We start from the raw sequence: 22168 nt of genomic DNA on the forward strand, positions 1-22168 counted from the left end.
TCACCAGCCCCGGTACTGCTCCAACAGACACCGCAGCCGGTGGATGGTGTTGTCCTGCTCGCGGATGACCTCGTCTCGCTTCCGGATATCGTGATCGCGCGACTTGAGATCCCGGTTGACCTGGTCGTAGCGACACTTGTAGTCGTCAAGTTTCGTGGTCAGGATGCCATTGGTGCTTTTCAAGACACGGATCTCCGCCTTCTTGTCCTTGATGACGAGGTCTTGGGCAACGACGTCCTTCTTGAGGACCTCGACGCGCCGCCGGAAGGTGTCGGTTTTGCCAGCCTCGACGGACAGGTCATGACGGAGGTAGGCGTTCTCAACTCCCAGTTGTTTGTTGTCGATCTTGAGCCGGTCGTTGTCGGCCTTGAGCCGGGCGTTCTCGTCGGCATACCACTCGTTGGCCTTCTGTAGCTCCTTATAGTTGTTGTTCAAGTCGACGACGGCGATGCGGAGGTCCTCCTTCTCGCGTGCCAGCTTCTTGCTCTCATCCTGCCAGCGCTGGACCTCGTCGCGCAGGAGGTTGTAATCGGACAGGGGATACCGCAGCAGTCATCGAAGCACTTGTACCGGTGCTCGCGGTGCGGGCGGTGGTGATGGTGATGGTGATAGGAGTGCGACCTCACAAACCCTGGAGTCCCCCTTGTAATACCGATGGTCTCGTAGTAACCCATTCGCCAGGAGAGTGTACTGTCCTATGAGGCCTCGGCCCCAGAGTTCAGGTGCAAAAAGGCAAGGGTTGGGATAGATGGGGGTGAACCGGTTGGTTTGGCCTTTGTTGAGGTTCGACTGATGGACGTACGTCTATGCGTCGGTCGAGTCAAGAAGGGCCAGCAGTGTTGGTGAGCGAGTAGACGTGAGTGTTGTTGGCTCGGGAGCTTGGGGTGGGAGGAAGTGGCAAGTGAACGATAGGTTCCTGCGTCTATATGCGATGCGGGAGCTAAGGCAGGTTCATGTAGAGTTGGAAACGAATCGGAAAGTGGGAACAGGCCAGGTTCGAAGCCACCGGCGAACGTTAGAGAAACAAGAGCCTTTATCAAGGGTCCAAGGTTGATGATAGGCCTCCGCCTAGTCTCCCACCAGGGCGGGCCCAGTGTGAGTCGTTGGAGAGGGGACGTATACAACGGGACCATTCCAGAAGTGGCACGCGGCGAGGGCCATGTCGCATGGTACCTCCCGTATGATTCAACAAGAGAAGAGGAGGTGACGGCGAGTTTGGCCTTTGTGGAGGGGACAGGCAAGCGCCTGCACTTGCAAGGGCGCTGAGCCTCCGGCAAGTAGTAGTAAGACGAGGGGATGCGATGCTTGTTTGTACAAAGAGGGCGAGAAGAATGAGGTGGTGTGGACGACCGCATACCGACCTCTGGTCCTAGAAACGGTATGTTTGCTGGAGACTAGCTCCAGGTCGCCAACATTGTTCGGTATGCGGGTGCCTTTCTAATGGGGATTTAGGTCCAGGGTCACGTCACCGGACGTCAAGCACGAGCAGAGGATATGTTTCACAGCCCGCATCACATTGAAGGCTATGCCGACTTGGGTTTCGCGCGCGTTGGAAAAGATGCATACCATACATATGGAGTCGAAGTAAGGAAGTACTGGCAAAAGTCAATTATTGTCTTCTTGGGTAGGTAAGCATACCATCGCCGTGTTAATGATATGGGCGTTGGATAGGCGAAAGGCGCAAACGGCAGATGTTTGCGCCTCCGTGCAACGTTCTAGTAGTTGAGCCGCAAAGGCCGAGGAGCGCAGCGCCCATGTCGTGCATGCCATGCCCCTGGGTGGTTATGTCTGTCCGTTTGTCCAACGACGATTGATTAATCGATGGATTCCTAGACGACACTTGCATGCGCGCAAACCGAACTCCACAAAGCCAAGCACCCGCTGCCCGCGTCTGTAGCACAGCCAAAATGCGGCCAATGTTCTCAGCCCTGTCAAGCCACTAGAGACATTCAAGGAAGGAACCACCAACAAGCGAACCGAACAGACGCGGGATCAACTGGGGTTCGTCGTTCGTTATTCCCGTGTACCTTTATCCGCATCTATCCATGTTATGTAGTTGAATCAACTCTTAAGGCCCAAGGAGCAAATACGTTGAGTTTTTACAGGAGTCAACTAGATGATCGGGGGTATTCGCCTAATTTAGGCAGTTGAGCAATTGACACAGGGAGCTGGGTTAGTTAGTGCCCGTGTAGGTAGGTACTCGAGCATACAAAATGTATTGTCGGGGTACATTCGGCGGAGCTGAAGCATTAAGGTTGGCCTTCAGTAGCGGGAAGCTTTCAGAGTCACCGGCCGACTGGTGACCATGGAGTCTGGGCCTCTTTCTGGACCATCCGACCTCACCGACCGCACATGGCATCTTGGATGATTAGGTTAAGCTGGGCATACACTACGATCAAATGAGGTAGTTTTACCAAACCCGCCTGCGTGATCGACAGCCCACTTTCCCAAATCTGCCTATCTTCTTGCCAAGCTCGTTTGCTTCTTATTCGCCAGGGCAAGTTTAGGGTATTGTACCGTCTTGTTGGTTCCATGATGGCGCAGCTCAGCCGCACCCCAAGGCTGATAGGAGCCGTCCAGGGCAGCAGAAGGGCAGCAAAGGGCCCCCAAAATAGAAGCCCGAGGCCCTGCAAGCCAAGGCATTCCTTCTCCAGCTCATCATGGGTCACCATTTCGACCTGATCATTTGATAAGAGAGGCCTCTCGCGCCTTTTTGCGACGCGGCGCGCACACACCCTTACCTCTCGCCGTCTTGCCATCTGAACATCGCCAGTCACCATGGGATTGCGACAACCAGGAGCCCCCGTGTAGGCCGATTGATGCTCATGGGAAAGCAAAAGAAAAGCTGAACCTAAACCTTGTTGACATTCGACTTTTTCGGAAGAGGCTGGGTGGAATACATTCATCGGAGTGGTAGTGTGTGTCGCGCGGCCTCCATCAGTCAGTCTTTCCAGGTCCGCTTCTTACCCCAGTTGTTGGTTTGGTCCACCCCGACATTCCGTGCTACCCAGGTTTCCTCGGATTCCCGATCTCTTCTCCTCCTCAAGGCTTTGGTGTTGGATATGTTAGAGCTGTACCACGGATTCCTCGAATAGGGCCCACCCACACTTGGCTGGAATGAACCGCTTTCCTGCCTTTTCCTCGGACGCTGGCAGCTTGTCCTGCTATGTTTTTCGTGCACAGGCTGCTGAACCAGGAAAATGATCGCCATGCCACGCGACGCTGGCAACAACCGAGTCAGATAATTTTAGAAAATATACCGACATATCCACAAAGCGCTGACATAACACACGTTGGGGCATGGATGTAACACACACTTTGCACGTCATTGGCGTGCGCTGGACGCCATAAGCTGGAGCTGGCCTACAGCCGAGTTGCTGTCTGATACTGCAGCATGGCCACCTCGCGGAAAACAACCATACCTCCCATACTTCAATTCAGGACTCTCGTACGGCCAAGCCAAGGTTTGTCGACGTGCTGCTTACCATGGTCTGAATTTTCTTGATTTCCTCTCTTTGACCGGTGTCTGAACGGCGTTGGCAGCCGGGCTGGGTACATCTGGGGGCCAAATCACAACAGGCTGTTGGAATACCTTGGTCATGGAGAACCCGGAACATGGTGGAAGGAAGGACTAGCGCTGACACGGATAGTCCTGTTCCTGTCATCATCGCCGAGGTAAAGATACATTCGTGCGCTCCCCCAGTACTTTACACAAGCTTGCCATCCGAAACCGAACTCCACGGCGTCCCCAGCTTTGCCTTTGGAGGCCTTCGCTTCGGGGACTTGTCTGACCCCTGCTAATATCTGTACCGTCCTATGCCAACTTCCTCCTAGTCTTTTACTGCTGACTTACCCCGTCTAGCCGTCTCTGGATGGGTAATATTCGTCAAGATTGCCGTCCCCGCAGGTAGTAGACGGTCAGATGAAGGATCCCAGAGCCTCCTCGATACATGAAAGAGAGGATAATCCCCTGCTAACTGGATGTACCGAAAACAGGAGCAGCCCGGGCCCTTCGAGTAGGAGGGACAGACTGCGGTCACCGCCTCAAAACTGAGGCCACGGGCCTCCCAGAGCCGGTGCCTACTTCTTAACTTTCTGCAGGCATCTACGCCTCCAGCCGTGATCGCTGACTCCGAAGCAGAGGATGGGAGCGGTCAGGCCAAGGGCTTTTGATCCTGATCATGCCACCATTTTCCATGGAGTATGCTGTGGAACGGCCTCGATATCTACTTACATGTGGGCTGTCCACAGCTGCATAGTGATGCTCTAAGCCACCTCGTCACACTCTTTTCTCTTGCTATCATGACTTTCAACCTCATTCTGTTACGTTTGGGCACTAACCGCTGATGCCTGCCTGATCCTCATCGCCTGCTTGCTAGGAGTCATCACAGCTGGTACATACAATCGGGGAGGAAAAGAAGAGGTCTCCTCCTGGGTCTTTCCGCGGCGTTACCCCGGTGTGGTCAGCCACTCATCCCAGTGACTAATGACTCCCTATGAGTGATTGTAGGTTTGCTAGCCATTTCCGCAGTAAAACAGTGGTCTATCGAGACGACTATGCCTTGACAGACTGCCTCGCCGCTGCTGCCTCGCGAGCCGGAGGGGATAGGGGGTTTCGGTGTGGTGTGTGGAGTGAGGAGGGGGGAGGAGGACCGGTTGATTGAATCCACCCTGTGGCTCCCAGTCCTTCCACGATACCGAGAGGATTCAAGAATACCTTCTACTATTTGCCTCATGCATCATTTCCATCTAGTCTCTTCCTTGCCTGCCTGCTAGTCTGTACATCGCACGATTTGGTCAAGACGGAACGACGATACCTGCCAGTGATCCACACGCCCCTTTCTCTCGCGTAGCAGTTTATGTTCTTCGTGTCTGCAGACCGGTCCACCATGTGTCATGTCGTCTAAGTCTGCCTCTCGATGAGGTTTGCAGCATGGGAATCGCTCTTCCTCTCTCTCTGCCTAACGTGGCAGTCCCCAGTTCGTCGTAAAGCGCGCCACCGCCGGAAGGCAACCAGAACTAAGGAAAGGGGAGGCAAAGTAACGTAGCTTTACATGAGTTAGCACTCAGGACAAATGTAATGTAGCTTGCTTGCCACGACATAGGTTCTTTTCAATGATTCCGACATTGCCGACTGCCAATCTTTGCTTGGCACGTAGATAGGTACATGACTGGTGGGCACTGCAAACTTCACCGACTTTTGGTACTGCTGGCCGGTACAGATGTCTGCATGCAGAGGAGCAAATGCGTATGTATGTCCGTCGGATTGCTACGTAGGGAAACCAGATAATTTAGTTGGGGGCCAAAACTATCGAGGCGGAGGGAGGCGGAGAAGGAGGAGGAAAAGCAGAGATGCACGCTAAGCACTACGACAAACGCATACATAACAATCTCGATACGTTCCATTCATGTATTACTGCGCGTATTACGCATATGCCGGAGCCTTGTCATCTTCCCAGCCTATGAAGATATGCGTCTTAGCTGACTGATATGTAGGTGGTTTGGGAGGAATTGCCGGTACGATGTCCGAGTAGAGAGAAAGGACTAAGCAGTCAATCCTGCATCAGGATCATGTGTATGTTTGTTCTTCTTCTCTTGGGCGCAAGACCAACATGGACGCCCTTCTCTTCTCGTGCTGGTCTAACGGCGTAGAGCGTAGGCAGATAGACCGAAGCTCCCTCCCCCTGTGTTTGTCACTCTACAGGCAATCAAGTAATCCCCGTATCGCCCGACGTATAATGAGGCAAGCAAGTAGTTGCTCCATAATACCCTCATCACCGTAGAGACAGACCGAACCTTTTGCATGTGCATTCTTTCAATTAGGTATCGAGTTACAATCACATCAAGTGACACTACATTTCAACATGGAATCCAGGGAAGCAAGCCAGAGACATCAAGTTGTGTGTGTGCGCGCGCGTGTGTGGCTGAACATAGTCCAATTCCGAGACATCAATCGTCTCTCCCTAAATAGACTGTTCCCAATTCGCTATACTATATACATGTATCAAAGCTGGTATTGTACCAAACCAGGCCCAGCGCTTGTTGCCCTTCCTTAACACCGATGCTAATATGCTCTTTCTTTTTATCGTTCCTACCCTTAGGACAAACAAACATGTAACCCATGGTGAGCTGTCTAAACCGTAATCCAACGAACTCGTCTTTCTCTCTTTCTTCATCTTTTTCCATAGTCTATAATCACCCATCGCTGAAATATCGTCGTATTGGGGGTATCAAGCGTCTCCGTAAACTTCCAGAACAACAGAGAGAAAAGGTAGAAAATAACAACCACAATATATACCAGAATGGGATCCTTCGCTCGTCTGTCCGTTTCAAGTCGTTTGTTTCACGCGGCGCAAACGTGCCCGCATCGTGTCATGTCGTAATCAAGATCCACCGCCGCCGCCCGCATCGATGGCCAGGAGGGCGGCACGTAGCGCCTCCGCCTCCTTCTCTCGGGCTTCCTTCTCTCGAGCATCCTGCTGCTCTCTCTCCATGGCTTCCTTGAGGAAGAACAAATGATCCACCTCGCCCTCCTTCGCTGGCTCTGTCTTGGTTTCTTGTTCTGGGTGGGCTTCAGTCGTCGCCGGTGGCGGTGCCGGTGCAGGCGCAGCCGCCTGAGCCTGTTGAGGTCGCTGTTCAGACGGTTGTGGAGGTTGTTGTTGGGATGGCTGTTGAGGCGGTGTCTGCGTTGGCTGTTGCTGTTGCTGTTGGGGCCTAGGTTGTTGCGCCGATTGCTGAGCCGGTTGTTGAGCCGGCTGCTGAGGAGGTTGCTGAGGAGTTTGTTGCGGGGCTTGCTGAGGGGGCTTCTGAGGCAGCTGATGTTGTTGAGGCGGCTGAGGCTTAGTTTGCGGTTGAGCCGGAGATTGCGTGCGAGGTTGAGCTGGAGACTGGGTTCGAGGTTGAGCCGGAGGTTGTGTCTGAGGCCGCGCCTGAGATTGGGCCGGAGGTTGCTGCTGAGGCGGTTGCGAAGGTGTCTGCCGGGCCTGTTGTTGATGATGTTGCTGCTGAGGTGGTGGTGGTGGGCGTTGTTGAGATTGAGCGGCCTGGGGTTGAGCAACCTGGGGTCTAGCCTGGGTTTGTTGCTGTTGCGAAGGCGGCGCCGGCGGTTGTTGAGGCTTAACCTGAGGTTGCGCCTGGGCTTGCACCTGAGGTCTTGGTTGGGGGTGCGCCTGAGGTTGAGGTTGAGGTTGAGTCTTGGGCTGAGCCTGAGGTTGTGCCTGAGTTTGAGCCGGAGGCAGCTGCTGAGGGTTCGCTGGACGCGGTGACTGAGTCTGCGGCGGAGCTCTGGGAACAGCTGCTGATGGAGCCTGAGGTGTAGGCCGGGGCGCCGCCGCTTGGGAAACCGGATGAGGCGTAGCCTGTGGCACACTCGGCCGGGCAGCCTGGGGTACGCCTTGAGCATTGGTCTGGGGCACACCTTGCTGTGTAGGTTGACGAGCAGCCGGAGTAGCAGTTTGCGCAGCAGTTTGAGGCCCTGCCGGACGCGGAGCTTGCGATGAGGACTGAGAGGCAGTGGGTGGAGCAGCCCGAGAAATCGTCTGTGGAAGGTTTTGAGGACCAGCCCGAACTGGTTGCTGATTTGTAGCCGGAGGTGCAGTCCGAGGGGCAGTCTGGCCAGGAACCTGGGGTCCCGACTGGAGACCGGTTCGGACAGGAGCCGGGGCGCCGGGTTGAGCGGGAGTCTGGCGTACAGCTTGTTGAACGCCCGACACAGTCGATTGGGGATTAGCCCGAGGGACAGCCGGCATAGCAGCTTGAGAAGTGCCCGGAGCAGCTTGAGGAGCAGCCCGAGGAACTCCCTGGGGACCAGCCTGTTGTGGGGTAGTCTGAAGGGGCGCCCGGGGAGCTACCTGGCCAGCACCTTGTGTGCCAGGCTGAGAGTTTGCTTGAGGGGTCCGTACTGTGCCCTGGGGAGCCTGCGAGGCTGTCGAGGGCATTGATTGTGGTGGTGCCCTCGCTTGAACAGGTTGTTGAGCGCTTGCCGGTTGCCCAGTCTGTTGGGATACAGGCTGTTGTTGAACGGGTCGATGCAGTGCGGGTTGCGTTGGCTGCTGCTGTAAACCTTCTCTTTTGATCCCGTTTTGCTGTCCAGGCTGCTGTGTAGACAGATGCGCTTGGGATGACGGCTGCTGTGGTTGAGACGGTCTGGATATAGTTTGACCTGTGCCCGCATATTGTGCAGGACGAGGGGCTTGCCCAGCAGGTTGCCCATTTGTCTGCGTCGGAGCCTGCCCAGGTGCCGTAGTCCTCGGCGCTGCTTGGGCTGGCCCAAGAGGTTGACGCAATTGCCCCTGAGGCTGCGTCAGCCGTTGGTGCGGTGTCTGTTGTGGGGTGGCCGAAGCGACGCCAGCCTGGACGGGCTGTTGAACACGCTGTGGTTGCTGTGGGTTCGTTTGGACATGACCTTGAGGAGCTGGCTGGGTTTGCGTTTGGGGGCGTTGTTGATATTGCGGCGGATGTTGTTGTTGCGGTCTGGTGGTCTGCAACGTGCTCTGCCCTGGTCGTGGCTGCTGCTGCTGGCCCTGAGATAGACCAGAATGCTGCTGAGAGCTGGAGGGTAATCCATGCTGCTGCTGTAGAGCTTGGGGCAGCCCCTGCTGTTGTTGATTCTGGGCTGGGGTTTGGGTATGCCCGGCAGGCTGTGGGACCGGCGGACGCTGGCCATTTGGTTGAGCCACGGGATGGCCCGGTGCTGCCGGCTGTGACGGGGTGGCCTGCGGCTGATACGGCTTGGGAGCCGTTGGCGGGTACCGGACTGCTGGAGCTGGCTGACCTGTCGGCATCCGACCTGCAACCGGTGTTGCTGGTTGACTTTGGGTCGCCCTGTTCGCACTCGGATGCGCTTGAAGGCCCCCTTGGGGAGGTTGATTTGGCGTTGCACTCCTCTGGCCGACAAGCGCCGGGTTTGGCCGCTGCGCACCGTTTGTCTGCATGTTTCCAAGTGCCATGATACCATTGATCCTCTCTTGCTCCTCTTGTGAGGTGAGCCTGGCTTTCTCTTCTGCCTCCTTCCGAGCTGCCTGTGTAGGGGCTCTCGTTTTCAGCTCCCCAGTAACGCATTGAAGATAATAAGGCATCTCCGAATTCGTCTTGAGAAAGAAGAGCTTAAGATTGCGCGCTTTATCCTTCAGCTGAACTTGGGTGCGATCAGCCAAGATCTGGCTCATGGTTCCATTAGGTCCAAATAGCTGTAGGATCTGCGACCAGTGAGGACCCTTAACCATGTCGAGGCCCATCATGAGCGCTTTCTCCTCATCGGCGCTCCACGGCCGGCGCGTCGAGTGAGACCCTTCGCGTCGCGCGTGATTCGACGACCGAGCTGCCGCAGCCTGGCGAGCACGCTCATAGAGATTGGGAGTCGTGTCAGACTGATTCGGGGGATAATTGGTAGACGATGCTGCCTTATCAGAGGCTTGCGCATTTTCAGCTGGCTGTTGGGTATACTGGTAGTATTGTGCATGCTGTTGCTGTTGCTGAGGTTGATGCTGTTGTTGTGGGTTATGATATGTGGTAGGTTTAGAAGAAGGCTGCGGGGACACTGTTGGCCGGTATTGATTTTGCTGTATACTGTCGAGCGCCAGGGTTTTAGCTCTCAGTGCGCTTTCCTCAAGGGCAAGAGCTGTAGGAGACAGGCCTGAAGCTGCTGCAGTTGGCGGATGTGATTGCTGCTGTTGGCTGTTACGAGTAATACCATCGGCCAGGAGAGCGGCAAGTTCATCGATGTCGGCACCGTTGGTTGAAACCTCCTTTTCATCGACCATTGCCTGATTAGCTCTGGAGGTAGCTTCGGCCATGAGAGTCTCCAAATCCAGGTCGTGCCCCTCTAGACCATCGTCGAACGAGAAATTTTCCATGTCAAAGGATATGCTATTCCGCCGTGTCGCCAAATTTTCGATTGTCTCGATGCAATTGCTGATGTAAACGTTGATGCTCTGGAGAAAGGAGTCATACGGATATTTCTGATCTTTCAGTTCAACTGGGTAATCACAAGTTAGCAAAGACACCAGTTTGGGCACATCTCATATCATACCAATCTTAGCCGGGTCGAATGACTCCTCGAGTAGCAAGGCCTTCCTTGCATTGCAACTGGCCAAGAAGTCCTTCTCGGCGCCTACCAACGGCACATCAGGGTGTCGCTGTTTGAGGGAGGATTCCACTCCATCAACGAAAAGGCGCTTCAAAAGTGGCTCTCGACTGGAATCTTCCTCGTTCTCGAGAAGATCCAGATACATCTGGGTCTTGAGTCCGATGTAGAGGTCGGCGACTTCAGACGTCATAGGTTTCGACTTGGGGACAAAAGCCAAGAGAAAGTTGCTGTCCAAGTCTGGCCATCCAAGCTCATTTGCACCGAAGATACTTGAACATATCGTGGCCAAGTTCGCCACCCGAATTATCTCCTGTTCTCCGGTATCCACGATATCCAGTTGATCAGGATATAATAGAGGAAACTCGTCGGATATCTTCTCTCTCAGGTCATAGAAGAAGGACTTGAGATTCCGGTACTCCTTGAAAACCTCGGTCTCTTCCCCATTCTCTCTAGGATTGATACCCCCGATGACCGTCTCGAAAGATCTTTCGGATAATGCTCTCAGGACATCATAAGCCACCGTACCCAGCGTCGGAATGTAATGCATTTGGCGCGTAAAATGCTTTGGGTTGGGATCCCATATTGACTTTTTGTGAGTTGTCGTATCTGACAGGGTCAAATCTGGTGTCCCGTTCTGTTCCGAATGAAGAGTGTTCTCCCCATCGAGGCCTTCCAGAACAAAGTCACTGTGGAAATCGTCCAGAACACAGCTCGTCAAGTCATGTGCTTCTTGTTCACCAAAGTGGCTGTTCAAATGATCGATGATGTTCGCGTCGGCATCCAGCATGGAATGGTCGCCCGGCTCAGCTGGATCAACTGGATCGTCGGCAGCAGTCGTATCCATTGGGTCATCATGGACGGCATTCGTAGACCCCGATGCGAGGATACGCTGAAGTTCCTCTGTAAGCTCCCGAGCATGGTCTTCTTCTGACTTTTCCGCATCTGTCTTTGCTCGCTTCGCGTCTTTTTGTCCGGCCGTCGTATCGTCTTCTGGCGATCGCATTCGTTTTAACGGCGACGGGGGCGGTTCCTCGACTGGAGATTCGCGCTTGATCTCGTCCTTCTCCTCGGAGTCTAGTCTTGCGCATTAGGGAGCCGCACTAACATGGAGAACAGGCTACACATGACAGCGACTCCAGGTACTGCAAAGTCCTGGTACCTCGCAATGTCCACTTGGACATTTCACTGCCATTTCGTCGCTACGCGTCTTTCTACTTGGGCAAAACTCACTGGCAGGCGCGAGAGGATGCGACGCTGGATTAAATATCTCCGCAAGGGCATTTAGAATCTCCTGCTGGTCCTCGTATGCTTCCTCATGCGCAGTGGGCATAGCAGTCGCAGTCCCAGAAGATTGTTCGTGCGCCTCGGTACTTTGGGGGCGCGACTCGCTGGACGGAGCGGGGTGCGGCTCGGTGGCCATTGGGACAGGAGCTGCACCGGTTGTGTCATTCTCAGGTTGATGTTGAACTCCTTCGGGCTCATGAGGATGCTCTTGTTTCAGTAGCTCGAATATATCCGGGCCCAACTCGTCGCCGTGGTGGTGAGACTCGAGGGATGTTGGCGGGGTTGTCTGATCCGCAGCTGCCATGAGGTCCAGAGCATCCAAGATGGCCTGATGATCAGGAGGATGCTCTGCGTTAGCCGCCCGGGGCGCCTCCTCGAGGCCGTCGTCCATGTCGCATGCGTCTCCAGATGCGCTCTACGGTGTCGAGAGGGACGGGAAGGGTCTTGGCGGGGGTTTGCGACAGCAAACTGTAGGTCCGGCGGGCGTTGAGGTTGATGTCGGAGAAAATTTGGTCTGGAGCGCCGACCGCGATGCCCTTATTTCTTGCCCCAACCACTTGGATGTCAGAGATACACAACAATCCTGGGATGTCCTCTGCAGCTTCCAAAATTCCTAGGCTTGCCGCACATCTCAATAACAGCTCTTTTCCAATTGATTATCTTGGAATTTATCTTTATTCACTCTGAGCAAGTTTAATTAGCTTTTCCTCTTGAAAGGGACTCTCCCATTGCTCAGATCAAAATTCATGGCGAGATAAAGTCTTATCGATACGGCTTATCGGACGAAGTGGGTTGATACGGATGCATTCGATCGCTTATCTATGTCGAAGGTCGACTTGTCGCTCGTCACAGTTCCTCAACAGCAAACCAATCCTGGTAATGTTACCTAAGCGCAGGCATTGAAGTCGACTAGAGTGGTCTACTTCTGGTAGTACCTAGAGCGATAGATGTTAGTGGCATGATATACTCCTTAGTTAACAGTTACACCATCACTGCTATATATATGAAGGATTATGTTTGGATGCACGTTCATGGTAATCTGTAAAAGCTCCGACCCCAGATGGTCTGTTCAGGTCGGGTCGTTCAATGAAGTCGACGTTCGGACAACAAGGTGCGCATTCTACAATTACGTCGCTCAACTTATTAAACACCTACTCGTATATTTTCCACCCAAGATGTTGGAAACCCGAATAATTGATTCATCTTCCTCCGTTCAAACGCGAAGGATCAACCAGTTTTGGGATTTGAAGACTGGCAACTAGTTTCTCCGACAACAGAGTATGACATACACACCAGGGATTACTATCGCCCGTTTAGCTTGTGATGCCAACGCAAGAGCCGCCATTAAGCGCAGGCCATATGCCTAGTGCGTATGATGTAAGCGGTTGTGCGACATCGCCATAGTATGACAGAAAGCCAATTGCACTGGCAATTGTATCATAGTTGATGAAACAGAGTTGGAATGAAGCAATTGTGCATACTTAGTATTGCCAGCTACAACATGGCGATGGGTAGGTTTGGCTAGATCCCCGTACCTGAATGGATCGCGACTGGCCATGACTGCCTGCATCCAGAGACAAAGAGTCAAGACAGTTCGTGCGGCTCCGTTAGAAGGCCATCCCAATCCAGTCGCAGTGGGGAATCCATCAGCCCCCTTTTTCCTTTTGCAGACCGACAACTCAATGCTGCCACGATGACAGGATGGGGTAGATATCTGCCTTGACAGTGTACAAACCCAACATTTCAGACAGTGTGTTGCTTCCTGCAGAAAAGGGCCGGAAGCAATCCTTTGAGGGATGGTGTAGACCCGTTTTCTATTCGTGTTTGTGGAAACCGGCACACACAACCAGTCGCTTACCTTGGTAATGCACTTCTTCCTTTGCCCCTTGGGTGTGCACCGCCAAGAGGGATCGCGTTCCAACTTATGACGGAGGTGGGGTAAGGGACAGATATTGCGTACATGTACGGAGTAGGGAGGCAGGCAGCTTGGCAGTAGGCATGCGAGATGCGTGCGGCCACCGACCGCATCGCTGCAGGCATTCTGGTCAATTTTCGCTTGGCTCTGAGATACGGGCGAAAATCATAGGTTTAAATAGGCATAAGACATACAGCCATCGGAGAGGGCGGCAGATCTATCACGATTCGCGATGTCATGACTTGGCTCGTTGTGATGCCAACTTGGGCTGAGGGAGGGTAGGTATGATGTAGGCTCGCAGGAGTGCGGGGATGACCGTCCCCAATAGAAAACCCCCAAGAATTGCTGAGATTGAGCAATGAACAGCGGAGTGTTGCAGTGCTTTCGGGTCCATTCTGGGGTCAGTCCGCTCCAAAAGATAGGGACTCCATCCCCAAGCCAATATGAGTGGTTACCAATCGGATATCTCTTCTTGGATTGGGCGCCGTCTGAATTAGTAGGTCCACGCGAGGCGGAAACGGAGTTGTCAATCCCCATAAATGCAGGTTCAGCGTGTTTCGCCGTGACGCCGGCGCTTGAATCGGTCGTCGGTAAGATTCCAAGCCCCATGGACCGGACTACGCAGCAAGATAACATCCTAAGCACAGAACTTAGCATACCAAATACAAATTTTGATATATAACCACGTGAGCCAGGGGATGCTCACTAGGGCGAAGGGAACGGGACATCGCCAGATAATCGTTCGTGTTTTCAAGGGTGTTGGCTGTAGCGCAGGCCGCGTGGTAGCAGGGCGAATAGGCAAGCATTCGCATCAAATAAATTTGGCAGTGGACTTGTAGGGGTCCGAGGAGTGCGGGGTCGGCCAGTCATTCCCTTTCACCCAGACCCCAGAAATGCTCGACAGTATCAGGTAGCCCACAGTTCCAAGTCTCTAGCGATTGATACTAGCCTATTCCATGCAACGGTGGGGGCGATATTCTAACTAATCCCAACCCCCATGCCGGGCCACTACATGCGTGCCAGGGCTTGTTACTGGTCGTCGGCCGTTAACGCCTATAGAAAACTTTATTTGACTGGGTGTCGGACCAAAGCAAGTTGCTGTGATTCGTCGTCTGTGCCGCGGCCGAGCAAGGATGATGGCCCTTGAGCCAATGGATTGGTCATGCCAGATCCCCCATCCCCATCGTCTTCGGGCTTAAGGGAGTCGCAGCCTCTGGCCAGAGGAAAAGGGACTCCAGGCAGCCAGCGAGCCAGGGCCCAAGGGGAAGTGGCCCAGGTTAACCCCATATCGGGTATTACCCCATTTTCGTCATCATTGCCCACCCCCTTGGTGAAGCTTGCCTGCGATTAAGCCGCACACACCAGATGTCCTGCGTGGCCAGCGCCAGTGTACTGGCCAGTGGACGACTGATCTCACTGCAGCAGGCCAAATTGATATCCTCGGCATCTGCAAGTTAGGTCCTAATTTCTAGTCGAATCCAACCTCGCTCTGGAACCCGACTTGCCCCAATCATATCCAGTAGTACAGCGGACCGTCGACTTTGCCTTCAACATTCTCCATAAACCGTACACACTACACGCACTACCTCCAGTTAGGCAGGCTGAAAGGGCGACCCAGAACCCACATACTGTGCATTGCGTGTGTGTGAGAGGTGAGTGTGTGTTCGTCGCACAATCGTTAGTGGCGCCCGATGCGTAGCGGTTGCAGCACCCGGCCACCCTCTTCCCCGAAACCCACCAGCGTGGTCCAGACTGCGGCGTGTACGTGCTCCCCGTAGCAGCTCTGCTGGTTGAAGCCTCTGGCGACCTACCCCGCTCATACAATACATAAACCCTCAGGTCTCGCAACAACTTTCCGAGATCTATCTGCTTCCCATACCATTCTCTTCACTCCAATCCATTAACCAGCTTTTTGAGTGACAATCCAGAATCATCCAAATAAGCTCACCCGTAACGACATCACTTCACATCTCTCATCATGCCTCTGACAACCACGCTTAAGACGCCCGTCACTGGCCCCTACGAGCAGCCCACTGGCCTGTAAGCTCCAAGTCTAACCCCGCACGTCATTGGTGCAGCCCCAAGCTTCGTGATATTGACCAACAACTATAGGTTCATCAACAACGAATGGGTTGAGGGTGTAGACAAGAAGACCTTTGAGGTCATCAACCCCTCCACCGAGGAGGTCATCTGCTCCGTCGCCGAGGCCACAGAGAAGGATGTCGACATTGCTGTAGCCGCAGCCCGCAAATCCTTCGAGGGCGCGTGGCGCAAAGTCACTCCCCAGGAGCGAGGCAAGCTTCTGTATAAGCTGGCAGATATTGCCGAGAAGAACACAGATCTGCTGGCCGCCGTTGAGTCCCTGGACAATGGCAAGTCCATCACCATGGCAAAGGGCGATGTCGGTGCCGTCATCGGCTGCCTCCGCTACTACGCTGGCTACGCCGACAAGATCGAGGGCAAGACTATCGATACCAACCCAGACACCTTCGCCTACACCCGCACTGAGCCTGTGAGTACTAAACGACATGTCTACGAATCTTAATGAGGCGAAACTAAGACGATGTCTACAGATTGGTGTTTGCGCCCAGATCATCCCCTGGAACTTCCCTCTGCTCATGTTCGCATGGAAGATTGGCCCCGCTCTGTGCACAGGTAACACTATCATTATGAAGACGGCCGAGCAGACGCCTCTGTCGGCTCTCGTGTTCGCCAACTTCGTCAAGGAGGCTGGTTTCCCCCCTGGAGTCCTGAACATCATCTCCGGATTCGGCAAGGTCGCTGGTGCTGCCTTGTCCTCGCACATGGACGTTGACAAGATTGCCTTCACTGGCTCTACTCTTATTGGCCGCACCATCATGAAGGCTGCTGCCGCTTCCAACCTGAAGAAGGTGACTCTGGAACTCGGTGGAAAGTCGCCCAACATTGTCTTCGACGACGCCGATATCGAGCAGACTATCTCTTGGGTCAACTTCGGTATCTACTTCAACCACGGACAGTGCTGCTGCGCTGGATCTCGTGTCTACGTCCAGGAGGGTATCTACGACAAGTTCATCGCCGCTTTCAAGAAGCGAGCTGAGCAGAACACTGTCGGTGACCCCTTCGACAACAACACCTTCCAGGGCCCCCAAATCAGCCAGCTTCAGTACGACCGCATCATGCACTACATTGAGGAGGGCAAGAAGGCCGGTGCCACCTGCGAGACTGGTGGTGAGCGCCACGGTGACAAGGGCTACTTCATCAAGCCTACCATCTTCAGCGATGTTACCCCCGACATGAAGATCATGCAGGAGGAGATCTTCGGACCCGTCTGCACCATCACCAAGTTCAAGACCGAGGACGAGGTTGTCGCCGCCGGCAACGACAGCACATACGGTCTCGCTGCCGCCGTGCACACCCGAGATCTGAACACCGCCATTCGCGTCAGCAGTAACCTCAAGGCTGGCACCGTCTGGGTCAACCAGTACAACATGCTGAGCCACCAAGTAAGTGTTTTAACCACATTCCTCCTATTCCCCACCTTTTACACGCGTGTTGGTGTTGGATGAGGAGCGGTCACGTGCCGTTTCCGTTCCTTTCCCCACACTATCCCCGACATCCACCAACCCCCCTATCTTGACCCCCCGACTTCACCTACACCATTTCTTGAGCTCTACAACACCAGAATAACGTCGTGGACCCTGCTAACGTTCCTTTTCTCACTATTTACCGTTTGGCGGGATGAAAGAATCGGGCATAGGCCGCGAGCTCGGCGAGGCGGCCCTGGCAAACTACACGCAGACCAAGACGGTGTCCATGCGCTTGGCTGGGCCTTTGTTCTAAGATGATCGGTTGGATCTTTGAATGTTCAGAGCAGACGCCCCTTTTATTGTATGATAAATGTTGAGGAAGCATCTCCCATTATACCCTTTCGGGAGGTCGCCGCAACTTGAGTGCTGGCCAAATAGCATGGCCAAATTACGACAGTTACCACAATGAAGTTATACCCACACGGAGTCTCACCTTTCGAGTGCAATCAATTTTAAGCGTCGTCGGAGCGTTTTCCATGTCTCAGAATAATCGTGTTTATGAGGGTACTGAGAGCCTGAAACGCTGGAGCTTCTGGACTGGCTGAGAGAGGCCATGCTCAAAGGCCATAATAGGAAGCTGCTGAACATTGCCAAAGACCTATCTAGCTTGTCCAACTCATAAGCCTGTTGAGATCCCCTGGATCTAGACGGTCGATGCCCACCTACGATATCTGGTGTTGTCTGCTCTGGGCTTTCAAGTCTGTGCTGTTGCACACGTCAATATATAAGGGGTAAATTCCGAGAGACGCCTACCCCCCTTGGGTAAAGAAATAATACATCGACTGCCTCGGTTTTAGCAATTAAAATGACTGTATAAAAGCAGCTGGCAGGTATGGACCTTACGCCACACCTATTTCTAAAAGTATACTTAAAGATTTACGATATATCAGCTTTATTAATTACTGGCGGCGATGTAACACTAAACGCTAGCACGACCTACGCCGGCATACCACATCAACGCCGGCCGATATGGTGCATCACCATCGCCACTCTCGTTGGCACACATTAGTAGATATTAATATACCACATCGGCCAGTGTTGCTACACCACATCGGCCGGCGTTGATATAGTACGCCCTCGCAGGTCGTAATATTTCTTAGTGTTGACGGACGATTATCGGCACCGGCAAGCTCGGAATACTTAAAATCTTCAGGTACAAAGGCATGTCGGTTTAAGCAGATACTTAGACAGTCGGTGTATCACTTTTCTTTGCGTTTCATCTCGTCTTGCGCCAGAACAACCCAATGCTTGACGGACCATATCAGATTCAAGTATTGGTATCTACATCTATCTGTAGTGCTCTATGTACATGATGTCAGTCGTCTCAAGAGCCTATGGCAATGGATGGCAGATGTTGCGTTTTCTGCCAGCGGATGAAGGCTGGGGATCGACTCGGCCCAGGTCTTTTGGCTAGATCCACAGCGAACCGCATGCCCAGCGAGTGAAACGAGAGCATGTTGAATGTCATAGTAAGTAGGGTTGAATGCCATAGCAAGTAGGCAACAATCGCCTTGTAACATGGCACGATCAAGAGAAAACGATCGTGACGGGGTTGGAGCAGTTGATTTCCAATGTCGTTCGATGACGGCTGCCCAGTCCGCCCTGGAATCCACCCTCATAATTATATTTGACTTGCAACATGTAGCTGTTTGGGTGGTTAGTCTTCAAATACCTATTCGGCACCTGCTACAGAGTCATCTCTTTGTTTCATCTAAAGTCCCTCACTGGCATAACCAATGGCATGATCACAAGTATGAGTTACATATACGCATGGCGTAGCTACTTGCAGCAAGTCTGCCCTCCACCCGCATCAGACCCGTGGCGCGCCCTTAAATGAGATCTGAACGGTCTTTCCATAGTGCATTGCGTATGTGCCTTGTCAACCCAGAATCGCGTGTAGCCTAAAGTCATTGCCTGGTATGAGACCGGGTGGTGACTCCAGCACATGGCCCGCGATGACTTACATATATGAGGGAAGGAGAGCATCTTGCCGAAAGCCAGCCATCGTATGTAGAACTGTAGTTGTGCCCCACAGTGGACTTAGGATAACATGTGCTTTGTTGTTGACCTCGTCCTGTCCCCCACTTCCATTCCTCACCAACCAATTCGAGAACGACTTGAACAACAAGGACGAGTCGGGCAACAAGGACGAGAACATTTACTCGTATGGTAATACGTAAGCAAACTCCGGTTCAATCACCATTTACACTTTAACTGACATAAAATCTCGTAGGCATAATTGGGACATGGATCGATACCGCCAACAATTGGGTCCCGATGAATTTGGAATGCCCCAGCCATCCGAAGGCTTCAATGTCGCATATCGCCACGAAGACAGCACTTCCAACAAGCCTGGCAAGAAACGCGGCCACATCGCTGATGAGCCCGAGCCGAGCGATTCTGAAGACGGTGGCAGTGAAGACGATGCTCCTGATACCAGCGCCAAGCCCTTCGACACCCTGAAGAATGGGATGTCCCTGACAGATTTCTTGGCTGAATCGATGGAGCTGATGCGAATCCACGCTGCTGACGGTGAGGCTATCAAGACCATCCTGGCCAAGCAGTTGGACAAGTTCCGATACGACCAAGATGTCGCTGATGGTGTCGAACCTCCTGCCGCTGCTGCTGAAGCCGCTGCTCCTCAGCCTGCTGCTCCTCAGCCTGCTGCTCCTCAGCCTGCTGCTCCTCAGCCTGCTGCTGACCCCCAAGTTGAGTACAAGAACAAGTTGCTCAACAGCTTCTTGCGAGACATTATCATTGGCCGTGGCTTCCAGACCCTGCTCGATCCCCCGCAGGTGCCAGTCGAAGGCGATGAAGACCAGGCCAAGCCCGACCTGATGCTCTCCCCTCCTCGTATTGACTTCGTCAACGATGGCGACAAGGCTTGGGTTGATGCCATCATGGCTAGGATGCAGTCTCCCGATACAGCGGATCGGTTCCGCCAGTACCTTGACCTCATCGTCCTTGGCATTGCTACCATCTCCGGGTTTGCAGGATCCGGCAAGACTGAGATGCTTGCATTGACGGCCCACTTGTATCGTGCGCATCCTGACATCAAGTTCTTGTATTGCAGTGCACCCTCCCACGTCGCTGTTGGCAATATGGCCGCGCGTATCGCCAAGGTCGGTGTTTCACTTGCCAAGGATATTGGAGGCGATACTCGAATCCCTCTCGTCATTCACGGCCACCTAATGAACACCGAGATGTCCTCCTTCATCAGCATGGCAGGAGACGCATCTCTGACTGCCCCGAACCCCAACATGTGGCAGCAAGCCACGTTCAACGTTCATCTATCGCCTTGTGAGTGGCTCTTGAAGGTAGTGCAAGCCGGTAAACACGACCTTGATCCCCTTGACAAGCCTGAGCTTTTCGCTCTCCGAGAGCGATTCCAAGAAGACCCGAAGATGGACGGCCTGCGTCGGTTCCTCAAGGGTGAGATCAAGTGGAACGAGATCTCCAAGATCCCTGAGGTCCCTGAGCCGGTGGCAAGCCCTGATACATCCACCGCCCCCAAGCAGGAGAAGGGAAAACCCAAGACCATCAACGCTAGCGCTCTGCTGCGTGGCCTCCTGCAGGAGGTCATTGGAATGGCGGACTTTCTGTGCACCACCCCCTTTCCCTGCTGTGACAAGGCCTACAAGAAGCTACACTCAGACGCCGATGCGGTCATTCTCGATGAAGCTGGAGCAATGCACCAGGCTGATGCCTACATGGTGTGGGGTACGACGGCCCGCCCTTGTGCCATGGGCGGCGATGAGAAGCAGATTTGCCCTCCCGTGATGGATCAGAAGAACAACCGCTTCGCCGCGGATACCCGTGTCTCTATCTTGGAGCATATGAAGATGACCGGCCATCCTTTCTTCCAGCTCAATCGTCAGATGCGCATCGTCGAAGGCGGTTTCGATCTTGCCCGTGAAATCATCTACCCGCATGTCAAGGATTTCACCTATGCCGACTCTGCGAAACTCGAGAACCAGCCCCTCGCCCGCAAGATCGAAAGCTGGATGGGAGAACAGTACAGTCTCACATCCCCCCCTGGCAAGGTTCTTCCCCTGTTCCTGCATTGCAAGTACTCTGAGTGTCTCATCGATGAGGCCAGCATATCCAGGTACAATGATGCCCAGAACGCCGTCGCGATCAATACCATTGCCAAAATGGTGTCGTCTCGTCTTGTTGATGCGGACCAGGTGGCTATTATCACTCCCTACCGTGCCAATTTGGAGCGTTTGGAGAAAGCCCTCAAGGCCCATGACAATGAGTCCATCCGCAGCATTGCCGTCAACACCACCGACTCTCCCCTAGGACAGGAGAATTCCGTTGTTTTCCTGGTTTGCACCGTCGATGAGATGACGGGTCCACTGTTCGTCGCCAACATCCAGAGAATCTGCGTCTCTATTACCAGACATGTTGCAGCCCTCTTTGTGGTTGGTGATATCAAGACTGTTTCCCAGGATGAGCCTGATCGTGAGCTGAACAAAGGCAACGAGGTCCGAGGCGACAATGGCGAGTATATGACCGTCAAGAATCGGACCTTCGTCAAGTTCTTGAAGTACTTCATTGACAACAACCGTGTGGCCAAGGTCGACAATTTGGATGCAAAGCCCAAGGAAGAAGCTTCTACCTCTGGCGATGCCTGGACCACCGGTGGCGATGCCTGGACCAGCCCCGAGTTCGGCGATGCCAACACTAACAATGGCGCTGCTGACGACAGCGAACTGTGGGGTGGCGGTGGTGAGAACTCCCAATGGTGAATCGGAGGAATCTTGCTTTATTCTATTCTGCCATCATGAAAGCAGAGACTGTTGTACAACTAGATAGACACCATTCGTGTAATGACCTTGAGGTAGATTGACCATGAGGTTACTGAATCAACTTTGCTGATCACCATCTTTCTGTTCCCTGGTATCCGTCTTACTGCGATCTCCTACAACACCAACGTCAAGAGTGCTGTGATCATGACTCTGATTTGCCAAGTCAACGACCCCGGAGAACTATCGTTTCGTGACTTTGAAGCCCGCTTCATTTCGGAAACAGCGACGCCGATAAAACATCAAGCACGTAGGTATTGCTGACTGCAGATTATCCTACTGGAGTGGCTAATAACATGAAACGTACGAGATATTGGCCAATCAATGAATGCATGGGTGTTGCTGTTACAGAAGAGTACGAGATTGGTGGTTCACCTCCAGATAGAAATCCAGCAGGGTTTATTAGCTGATAGCTACTGCGCTAGCCGACCGAACTGGCGCAGAACAGGTAAGCGAAATGCTGGACAGTACCTGGAGGGGCTGTTTGCAAGCTTAACTTCCAGGT

At 53.5% G+C, this 22168-nt stretch overlaps 4 protein-coding genes across 4 annotated transcripts; 2 read left to right on the top strand and 2 right to left on the bottom strand.

The window, feature by feature from the left end:
- PG985_008281 (uncharacterized protein) lies at positions 1-556 on the bottom strand (the record flags this gene model as incomplete). The annotated part of the gene is made up of 2 exons (XM_066828049.1): positions 1-492; positions 545-556. 2 exons carry the CDS (start codon positions 554-556, stop codon positions 1-3), a joined length of 504 nt encoding a protein of 167 aa, XP_066682961.1.
- Positions 557-6383: 5827 nt separating this feature from the next.
- Positions 6384-11762, bottom strand: PG985_008282 (MYB DNA binding protein (Tbf1); the record flags this gene model as incomplete). The annotated part of the gene is made up of 3 exons (XM_066828050.1): positions 6384-9976; positions 10031-11161; positions 11318-11762. 3 exons carry the CDS (start codon positions 11760-11762, stop codon positions 6384-6386), a joined length of 5169 nt encoding a protein of 1722 aa, XP_066682962.1.
- Positions 11763-15264: 3502 nt separating this feature from the next.
- Positions 15265-17108, top strand: PG985_008283 (uncharacterized protein; the record flags this gene model as incomplete). Its single annotated transcript, XM_066828051.1, has 4 exons — positions 15265-15326; positions 15399-15798; positions 15860-16771; positions 17034-17108. The coding sequence occupies 4 exons, from the start codon at positions 15265-15267 to the stop codon at positions 17106-17108; spliced, it is 1449 nt and encodes a 482-aa protein (XP_066682963.1).
- A 2035-nt stretch (positions 17109-19143) lies between these two features.
- PG985_008284 (uncharacterized protein) lies at positions 19144-21606 on the top strand (the record flags this gene model as incomplete). The annotated part of the gene is made up of 1 exon (XM_066828052.1): positions 19144-21606. One exon carries the CDS (start codon positions 19144-19146, stop codon positions 21604-21606), a length of 2463 nt encoding a protein of 820 aa, XP_066682964.1.
- Positions 21607-22168: the final 562 nt, after the last annotated feature.

The sequence above is a fragment of the Apiospora marii genome (genome assembly GCF_038362585.1).
Source record: "Apiospora marii strain CBS 49790 chromosome Unknown utg000005l_segment0_segment0, whole genome shotgun sequence".
Taxonomy (NCBI): domain Eukaryota; kingdom Fungi; phylum Ascomycota; class Sordariomycetes; order Amphisphaeriales; family Apiosporaceae; genus Apiospora; species Apiospora marii.